Source organism: Priapulus caudatus, unplaced genomic scaffold (assembly GCF_000485595.1).
Source record: "Priapulus caudatus unplaced genomic scaffold, Priapulus_caudatus-5.0.1 Scaffold430, whole genome shotgun sequence".
NCBI classification, from domain to species: Eukaryota; Metazoa; Priapulida; class Priapulimorpha; order Priapulimorphida; family Priapulidae; genus Priapulus; species Priapulus caudatus.
This window is the reverse complement of record NW_014577491.1, coordinates 29330-39474: the sequence shown is the minus strand read 5'-3', so window position 1 is coordinate 39474 and position 10145 is coordinate 29330. Positions and strand designations below refer to the sequence as shown.

Here is a 10145-nt window from a genome sequence, read left to right as displayed (position 1 = left end):
GCAAGAGGGTTTCAAGAAAAATAAAATTCAAAGATACCGCCTGCCGATCATACATATTCAAATATCCGACTCTTGTCATTTTATTTACCTAAAGCCTGGCGCACACGTGAGTTATTTTACTCAAGTAAAATGACGCATGAGTCAAAGATGACTCAACGAAAATCCGCCGCACACGTGAGTAAAATGACGCATGCGTCAAATTACTCAACAAAATTCGCCGCACACGCTGAGTAAAATGACTCATGCGTCATTTTACTTGAGTAAAATAAACTCACGTGTGCGCCGGGCTTAAGGGAAATATTTTGGAACTCTATAAACAGAACTTCGTTGGCGAGAAGTGAAACAGTTCCTACTTTTTCTAGAATCCTACAACGTGAAACAGTCGTATAGAGCCGGGGCCGGCTACTTCATAAACAGAGCCTGAAGGTCGTATGGCGCAGCGGCCGGCTTTGATGTACGCGATCGATCGCGTACTATATAGTATACGCATGCTATCGTGCTATACGCGGCCGCAGAGCCGTTTACACTTCGGTTACTCGCTCGTTCAAAGGGACGATTAATCGAGCTGAGTTTTTGGAGCGATTCCTAACACTACTATCCAGTACACGACACGAATACCAGTACACGACATCAGTACACGACTGGTGTTCACATTTTGAAAACAATATCATGACTTGCAGCAATGGTACATGCAACTGCAAGTCATTTGCATCTCGTGGCTCCTGCATTTCAAGCTGTATTAGTATACCCTATATTTAACTTGTGAAAACAAAAATTATATTCCTGCCTACCCATGTTTTTGCAGAAAAAAAAAAATGTTATACCTACCTACCTACCCTAATTTTCACAATCCATGTGACTCGAACCAAAGGTATTTTTTTGTTTGGCCTAAGGAATAGCAGGCCCTCTTTTATAATTCTGTCATTTAATCATTCTGACAGACAACTTCCTTATCTGCAAGTGACCTGATCCAGTCTCCTGATGTTTCCCTCACTGACTCTCTTTGTTATCTTGGTTTTTCCCCACTCGACCTAGCAGGTCTAATGTTCCAGTCCTCTTGCAGGTGACACGGTGAGACATGTGATGGGAGAGGCAGCTGCCGTGCACTGGACAGCCAACACATGGATGCTGGAGTATGGCCGGGGTCTCATACCGACAACACTGCCCTTCGCTCTATCCGACACACTGTTTGGCACCCAGGACTTTGTCACACTCTACAGGACCTTGCGCATCTACTGCAAGGCGCTGTGGCAGGAGCTACTGTTCGCAACGGGAGTACATGTCTGAACGGTTGTTGTTGTTGCTGATGGCAACAGCTCGTGGGAAGGGCTATGGTTACACATCAAGGAGTTCAGTGTGTGGGTAGGAAATGTAGCATGTGGGACGATCAGTGAAGCTGTTAGTTTCATCTGCCGGTGCATTGTGAATATCACAAATTAGATGTGATTAATTAAGATGATTAATATATTTCTAATGAAATTACTTGGTAGACATTATTTGCACCATGTGCGTTTATGGTGTGTGTGTGTTGATATGCGTTGAGGCGTACAATGTATGTGCGTGTGTGTGCATGTGTACGTGTGTGTGTGCGTGTGTGTGTGTGTGCGCGCGCGCGTGTTTGTGTGTGCGCCCATGTACGTGTGTGCGTGCGTGTGTGCGTATATCAACATGAATTTTTTTCTGATTTATTGAAATTATGTAGGAAAATTATTTTCTGCCAAGTGGTGATATAATATGCTGCATGAATGTTCTATGGAGATGGATGTGCATCATGGGCCAGCTGGATTGCAGTGCCAGATATTTTGGTACTATGTTGTTGCCAATGCAGAAGTAATATCAAATAGCAAATAAAATGAGATGGGACACTCGCTATGCTTGCTAGGTTAAATTATGCACTATGGCCGACCAACCAGCAAGTTACTATCTGCAGATTACCAGCTAACTGATAACAGCAGTAGGTTGTGTAAAGTTAATTGTACATCAAGGCACATGAGGATACAAGCAAGTGGATAATCATTCGCTTCCGGGATTACACTATCAACTTTTTGCTGAAAACTTGACGAGCTGATAAACTTTTTAACTAATCGACCGAAAGGCGGCAGCGTAAACGTAAAAGTTTAGCACACAACTGGTTGAGAGATTAGAACATGTTCTATTTTTGGTAAGCAAGTTGATCATGTTTTTGCCACTCAGCCACTCCGAAAATAGCAATCGGTAGGTGTGTGTCAAAGAAAACTTTGAACTTCTGATTGAAAGGTTGTTAGAACGTTGAAAAATACATCAACTCACCAATCTTTCTATAGTGCAAACCCAGCTTTACTCGTGTGCATTGCTTTCGGATCTAGGTCACTAAATTATAATTCCAGTGTATTACATGCGATAACACTTTCATGGCTCTGAGAAAAGGTTCCTTCCACTCTGTGTATCCATAGTTCTCTTGAACAATTTAGTTATGACACATAACATGCTTACTGGGGCGCTTTCCACTTTTATAGCTGCATTTGATCGCAGTACGCTATACAGAAAACCACCGACCGGCCCAGCGGTTATCTTAGCAAACAAATGGTGAGTCTCTGTATGTTAGCACTGCCTGCCTGCCGCCGCACAACTTTTAATGCAACACCAGCCATTGGTCAGAGCTAGTATCGCGCTTGAACGAACATTTTAGCCAGCTGTCCTGTTTGTTACCTCCGCCAGGGGCTTGGCGGAGGTTATGTTTTCACCGGCGTGTCTTTGAGTGTTGGTTTGTGGGTTTGTGTGTTACCATGCACGTTTCAGTTCACTTCCGCTAGGTGCGCTGGCTGTAGACTTACAAACACGCAACCACAGGCTAAGGGGCAACCACAGTCCTCCCCCACCTGCATGCTCGCACTAATCCGGATCCAATTAATTATTTAATTAATTAATTAATTAATAAAAAATTTCACATTGAGAGAATTCAGCTGCCTTGGCAGAGGTCTGTGCTCTCTGAGTGCTCTAGTTTGTTATATGGTGTTAAGTAGTATCCTAATCGTGTTGTCACTTGTCTGCGTGTCATCATTCCTAGGTGACGAGGTGATATTTTCTCCAGTGCAGTCTTTGTTATAAGACTGCTACATGCGGGATTCAACGATTGTAATATCACGTTCGTATATCAGTTGAATAATATATTTTAGGGGTTTAATGTCAGGGTTTAAGATCGTGCTGTGATATTTGTCGACGGATAAAGCTGTTGTTGTTATGTATGTTTACGAAGCTTTTATTTAAGGGAAGTAGGGAGCAAGACTAAACTCCCCATATTAGTAGCGCTTCTTGTGACTAAAATGAACGCAACTAATAAACACCACTGTGGCGAGCAGATGTAGACTATACTTGGCAAAATTTATTGAATTGCTTCTTGGAGTAGTTTTTCTGGGGACTTCGCCCGTCTGGATTGCACTTACACCGTAAACTGTATATTTCAAAATATCTCACGTCAATGTCTAATATATAAGCGACGGAGGGACGGGTAGAGTGATGGCAAGGAAACAGCTGATAGATATACAAGCAAGCAGGCGGACGGACGAACATACGTACGTAGCGACTGACGAACTTATGTGCGGACGTACGTGCGGACGGACGGACGGACATACAGGCAGACCGACAGACATACAGATGGACAGGCGCGCGGTCGGAGGGACGGACGGACGGACAGACAGACAAACCGATAGACATTAAGATAGATAGACAGACGGAGGGACGGACGGCCGAACGGAAGGACGGACGGACGAACGGAAGGACGGACTGATAGATTGATAGGCATATGTACAGACCGACAGATCTACTGACCGACCGAGTCATGAGCAAGTCATGAGCAAGTGAGGGACCGACAGTCACAGACAGGGGCGTAGATAGCGGGGGGGATGGGGGGGGGATGCATCCCCCCCACTTATTGACGTGGGGGGATGGCGTGTACAATCATTCCCCCCTACTTTCAGGAGGAAAATGGGGGATTCAAAATTTTCTGGGGGAGGACCCGCATACCCCCGCATGTTTCTTACCACCCTCCTCGAAATCCTGCATTGGCCACTGTCGAGCGTAACAAATTTAGCACCCCCACTTCAAAAATCGTTCCGCGGCGCCTGTAGAGTACTGCTAACAAAGGTTATGATTATGAATATTTGTATGCATATCAAACGTCAAATTTGAGTTCATCTGACAGGGGCGTAGATAGGGTTAGGGTTGCTGATAGCTTTTAGATTTCTAAAATTGATTGCTTTTAGATTGCAACTTTTTAACAATTCCACACAGTGCGCACTTCGTGCCCTTGAGCTCGCATGATTCGCCCCCCCCCCTAGAATTCACTTCTAGATCCGCCACTGGTTGTGTGTGTGTGTGGGGGAGGGGGGTGTTATTAAACCTCTGGGATCCAAAGAAAAAAATTACCCTCGAATTCACAAAATTGCACTTACAATATCGATTTTTTTAAATTACCTCAAAAACGACCATCTTGAAGGTTCTAAATTGCTAAAATCCAAGAGCTTAGATCCCTAGGGCGGGCCCCTGGACCCCACCCATTAAGGGCTTTGCGCCAAAGCGCTCGCGGTGTGCGCTACTCGCGCACACTCTTCATATACATTATGATGGAAGTAACAGCGAAATCATCCCCCCCACAACTGAGGACCTGTCTACGCCACAGACTCACAGATGTATATTGAGTGCCATCACTCATGCTTACCGATGTACGCACGCACGCACATTTAACGTTGGTTGTAAATGTGAAAAAATAGTAACAATTAATAAGTCTGAATTAAAAGCATCCAAGTTCCAAGTGCATTATATTAAATACATTATATTAAATTATATACAATAAAAAGACAGACGAAAAGGTATTGAAAACGCCAGTTGATAGTTATCATACACGGTAAATCACCCAAAGTATATATATATATATATATATAATGTATATATTTATCAGGAGTTATGACAATGATGATGAATAATGAAATATGAATAATGACAAATATATATCCTATCTCGCCTTGTCAAAATATATATATATTGGCAACGTCACAGGTGGAGGGATGGAGTGGAGGCGGCGATGAGAAGGTTGGGAGTAACGGAGGACGATACGGCCGATCGAGAAAGGTGGAGAAGAATCATCAACAGGGAGGTCAGCCCCTAGCTGACGTCTCAGCGTGGACCATCCNCCGGTCGCTCGCTCACCTAACAAGATGGGCGCCACGAAGGTGACGGGACCCTCCAGCAGGAAGTCGACCGCCAGCGAGTCGGCGAACGCGTCGGCTCCCGCTATCTGCTTCATCATAACGAACGTCGGTGACAGCGCGCCTCCGATGAAAAACCCCGTCGCGGCGCTCCACACGAGAAATGACCATTGTTGATCCACGACCGCCGCCAGCGACATCAGCACTCCAGCGCCCGCCATGGCAATCACGAACCCCATCTGGCGGGTGTAGATTCCGCGGAAGCGCTTGCTGTCCCACAGTACCGTGCAGAGAAGGATGCGCGCCAGCGTGTCAGTGGCGCTGGACAAGCTGACAGCGAGGGCTGTGTTTGCGTCCTCGCCTCCAATCTCGATGCTCTTGATCGGCAGGTAGACGGCGATGTTGAATAAACCGAAGTTGAGCAGACACATACAGAGAGTGAACACCCAGAAACGCGCGTCGGCGAGCGCCGACCACCTGAACGCGTGGCGCGGCTGTTGCTTAGCGACGACGTCTGCTACCGCGGTGAGATCGTCTGCGCTTGGCGCCGTCTCTACGCGCGTGAAGGTCACGCCAGCGTCGGTTCGTGTTGCAGCGCGGGTCGGCAGCGGCCGCAGGAGGGCAGCACATGCGACCGAGTGCAGCACGATGGCGCCATTGATGAGGCTGGCGCCCGTGTAAGTGTACTCAGCGACGAGTGCGTTAGTGATGAGCGGCAGGACGAGGCCGCCGACCCCGGCACCGGCGACGACAATGCCCGAAGCTGTCGCCGCGCGCTTATCGAAGTAATCGCTCGTGAGACTGAACCTGGGATCACGCACAGGCCGTTACCGACACCTGTGAGAAACACGAGAAGCTGAGGAAAAGTTGTCGTTAAAGATGGTCAGTGAGAGTCGTTTCGGTGTGTTTTCCTTGGCTTCTTTGGTTTTTTTTTGTTTCTGGGGTTCTATTCCGTGCAGTGGCTTCTTAATCTTCTTTTGAGTCGTGGACCCTTTGAGAAATTCTGGGCTGAAGCTACAGACCCCTCTCAGAAAAATACACGATAAGCACATAAACACACAATTTTGGCATACATATTGGGTTTCACGGACCCCCCTGAAGCCCATCACGGACCCCCCTGAAGCCCATCCACGGACCCCTGAAGCCCATCCACGGACCCCTTGAAGCCCATCCACGGACCCCCTTTGAAGCCAATCACGGACCCCCTGAAGCCCCATCCACGGACCCCCTCGAAGCCCATCCACGGACCCAAAGCCCGCACCAAAAAGCACACATGGACCACAGTCGTGAAGAACCCGGCGATTTAGTGTGTGCGCGTGTTTTACATGATCGTCTGTTTTATAACAAGTTGCATGCTTGCGCGAATTTGGAAAATAAATGAACTATATGACTCAATAGACTATAGAACAGTACCCTTATGATAGTTTTTGGTACGAATTCAGTGAGTACGACGTGCCTTTTGGCCACGAATTGTTAATATAATAGGTAGTAGTATTATATGATATATATAGTGTATATATATAGTGTAACCTTGTATCTAGATGAGGTCCGCCATATCTATCAAATATTATTTATCTATATATATATATATTTAGTTACATATATATACATATATAATTTAAATATTACGCTCAATGGCCTACCGTAGTACACCGAGCATGCACCATTGCTCAATTTACTTTACTGCCCTGCCTGCCATGAGGTATTATAGTTTATTATACAATGGCCTATACGGTACCCCGTCTTTATTAACCAAAAAATAATTAAGTTCTTGCAAATAAAGATGCCAATTAAAGATTAGCGCGGCTCTGTTTTGATTAGCGGCAGTCAGGTAAATTAAAAAAACCGAGCAAGTGGGTTTAATTGTGTTTCCGCCTGGCTGTTAACCACTACCTACGACTTACACCAAACGCGGTGAGTGTGATTAATGAGAAGAGGCTGCTGTGAAACAATAGCCGAGGCATCAACGCCAAAGCAGATAGTAATCCTCGATGAGCTCGCAATTTCCTGTGTCAAATCGTGTACCACAAGAATTCTCGTGGCGGCTCTGCGAATTAGAGCTATATATATATACCCTCCTCTATATATGATATATATAGGCATGTGTGTGTTAGAGCGTCGCGTGCGTGCGTGCGTGCGCTACGTACGTAGTGTGGTTGCGCGTAGCTGCGTGCGTGCGGCGTGGCGTACGTGCGGCTACGTGGTTGGCGTGAGCTGCCAGAGCAAACATACGAGTAAATTTCACAGGCGCTTTGTGTGACAAAGGTCGCCCCATTTCACACGGTCATGGTGCGCTCGAGCAAATCGGGCTCTAGATTTTGGCTCGCGGCCAAATTTGGGCTCGGGCCGGCTTTGAGCTCACAGTACGCAAGTGAGATACGTCTGTCAAATATCAAATTTCCAAATTCAAATAAATTTTATTGCACCAGATATCTCAAAAACAGATACTCTTTTAGCAGTATGTCGCGAGATTGGCGTTGTTTACCGATTCAGGAGTGCCCTTAGCTGTACGGTTTTCGAGTGTTAATTATCAATCTGAAAACGTGCATCCTGATCAAATTTTTTGCGAATTTTTATACTGTTTTGGACTTTATTTCGTCGAAGTACACGTTCGACACTCGCGGCATCTACCGCCTCAACTCGATTCTACGCTCTACGTTTCGGAACAGCGCTTGTGCTAAAATTTTGGCTCGGGGCCCTGGGTTAGGTATGTGGTCGGGTTCCTTTGGGGTTGTGGTCGTTATGCTTACGACGTTTTCGATCGGACAAATCTGCGTACGGGCCATAATAGGCTCAGGCCAAAAACGTCCGTGTGAAACGCTCGGCTCGAGCAAATAATGGCGGCGGGCTAATAGGCTCGGGCCAAAAACGTTCCGCCGTGAAAACGCGCTCTTAAGATATCTCACTGCACGCCGATACGCGATAGATTACATCTTCTAGCATTAATTAAAGTTTTATTTGCTTTGTGTGACATAATTTTTGTCCACAGGGACAGACTCGCTAGCACCAGATGACTCCTTTGTTCTCGGAGACATATTGTTTACGATAACGCTGCGAACAGCCATGCGTTATTGAGCGACATTTGACAGTTTACCTAATGAGCAGGGAGCATTGCTATTGCGGACGCCGAGTATCGTGATGTTCTCTTGCCACGTCGCCGTGCAAGCCGCTCCATTTTTGCATGTCAAGCCCCATAAAGAATGCGTACGCCTTTCTGCTGTTCCCACGTTGAGCCGAGGATGGTGCCGCAGCCGCCGGCTGACAGACCCAGCCCCCCAGCCTCTATCCGAGAAGGCGCTACGCTGTCTGGTCATAGTCGTCTGGGCGCGCGCGCCTGCTCGCTCCCACCCCCTTCCATGCTGTCAGCGCCGCTTCTATAGCTCCGCGTTATTGTGTGGATGCGCAGTTGCCGAATGTAACGTTATCGCTGTTATATATATATATATATACGTGTTGGTGTCTAGTTGGACCTTGATCGAGCGAAGGATGGCGTCATCTCGATTTAAGCGCGTGCGACTAGGCAGCCCACTTGTCCATGGACGCGGTTGAGATTGCTCTTGGCCATGTACGTTATGTTATGTAACTGTTTGTGCGTGTGTGCGTATATGTGGGCTGGCCTGTGTGCGTGCGTTGCGTGTCTGTGTGACGTAGCGTGTGTGTGTAAGTCGATCGTGAATATACTGATTTACCAAGAAATTTATTTACAGAGTGTTAATACTTGTGTGAAGTGCGGGGGGGGGGCATGCCCCCGCCCCACAGTCGTTTTTATTTTTGATGCCAAAATAGTGCCATTTGGACGCCATTATTCTAAAAGCCGCTCATCTATCTTCTGCATTTTTCCTAGCTTATATTTTTGGTAGGATGGATGAAGATTTTATCAGCAATTTGAACCAGCATGGCAATCATCACTAGTTTACTGCAAAAAACTGACTACGTACTTAATTTGTCAATTTGTCACAGCCGCTGATACATAAAATTGCTTTTTAAAGCGGCATGTAATCTGCCCACTGTGTGAAGTACTGTATATTGCATATGTACAGTCCGCCTTCTTCACTTATGAATAGTTTATAAACAATAATTTAGACAAGCTGCGGCCAAAAATGAAAAAACAACTTGTCATTCTTGAATGCTTGTGTAATGAATAGAATTGTGAATAAAGTTTTAAAATCATAACTGAATTGTGTAACGTTTACTTTATACTCATAGCTCTTAAATGCTCGATTGTGTTATCCGTGATCGTATGTTTCGTGACTACGGTATATTAGTTAAGAGAGTATCGCGGCGGCGCCGCTTAATCTACAAAATTTGGCTGCGACACGCGTTTTACGTATACAGGTATGGACCATCTTTAATTACGGAGTACTCTATAAACGATGTATACAGAAGGTACGCGGCAATACAAAAGCATAACTTACATAGTTTGAGGTTGCAGTGGTCAGTGATGAAAAACTAAAAGAACGGTGTAGGTAACGTTGTCGTCGGCTATGCAAAAAACTGCGAGAGAGTGAGCCCTCTTATTTCACTAAAACATAGTTCTTATAGTGACGGCTACTCTCATCTGGTTCTAGCCTCACTGCTTATTATAGGTCGGTGTCCCAGTTCGGTCAAGCATGCCCAATTAATTCGCGTGACTGTTATTGGCTGCGTTACGGCGCGACTACTCTCCGTTCGTTAACGCGTGTCGCTTGAACCACGCGTTTCTTACTTGTGGGTCGCGGCTACGCCCTTTACGACCCACCCAATCACGCTGCGCGGGTCAAGTCGACTACGCGCGGGTCAAGTCGACTACCTTACCTCATTAACGTTCTTAATAACATTACAATTATTATTACTCGTTTACTATTAATTCTGTGTTACAAATTGTCTAATATGAGGTTTTAAATCAATTGTTTTTCACATTGCCATCTCTGAATGTCATACAAGATTTTTAGTTTGTATGCTGATACAGGTAGTGATAAATGT

General features: G+C 45.9%; 3 protein-coding genes across 3 annotated transcripts in view; 1 reads left to right on the top strand and 2 right to left on the bottom strand.

The window, feature by feature from the left end:
- The window catches only part of LOC106810307 (sigma non-opioid intracellular receptor 1-like), a 13495-nt gene extending 11916 nt beyond the window's left edge, over positions 1-1579 (top strand). Inside the window, exon 4 of the mRNA XM_014813612.1 lies at positions 1064-1579. Within this exon, the coding sequence (XP_014669098.1) occupies positions 1064-1287 (224 nt within the window). The 3' untranslated portion in view covers positions 1288-1579. The remainder of the gene's footprint in view (positions 1-1063) is intronic.
- Positions 1580-2341: 762 nt separating this feature from the next.
- Positions 2342-7159, bottom strand: LOC106810303. Its single transcript, XM_014813607.1, has 3 exons — positions 7077-7159; positions 5185-6020; positions 2342-2436 (listed from the first exon to the last, which is right to left on the bottom strand). The coding sequence occupies exons 2-3, from the start codon at positions 5612-5614 to the stop codon at positions 2342-2344; spliced, it is 525 nt and encodes a 174-aa protein (XP_014669093.1). The 5' UTR covers positions 5615-6020; positions 7077-7159.
- A 36-nt stretch (positions 7160-7195) lies between these two features.
- The window catches only part of LOC106810308 (monocarboxylate transporter 11-like), a 3455-nt gene continuing 505 nt past the window's right edge, over positions 7196-10145 (bottom strand). The window contains exon 2 of the mRNA XM_014813613.1: positions 7196-7230. Within this exon, the coding sequence (XP_014669099.1) occupies positions 7196-7230 (35 nt within the window). The remainder of the gene's footprint in view (positions 7231-10145) is intronic.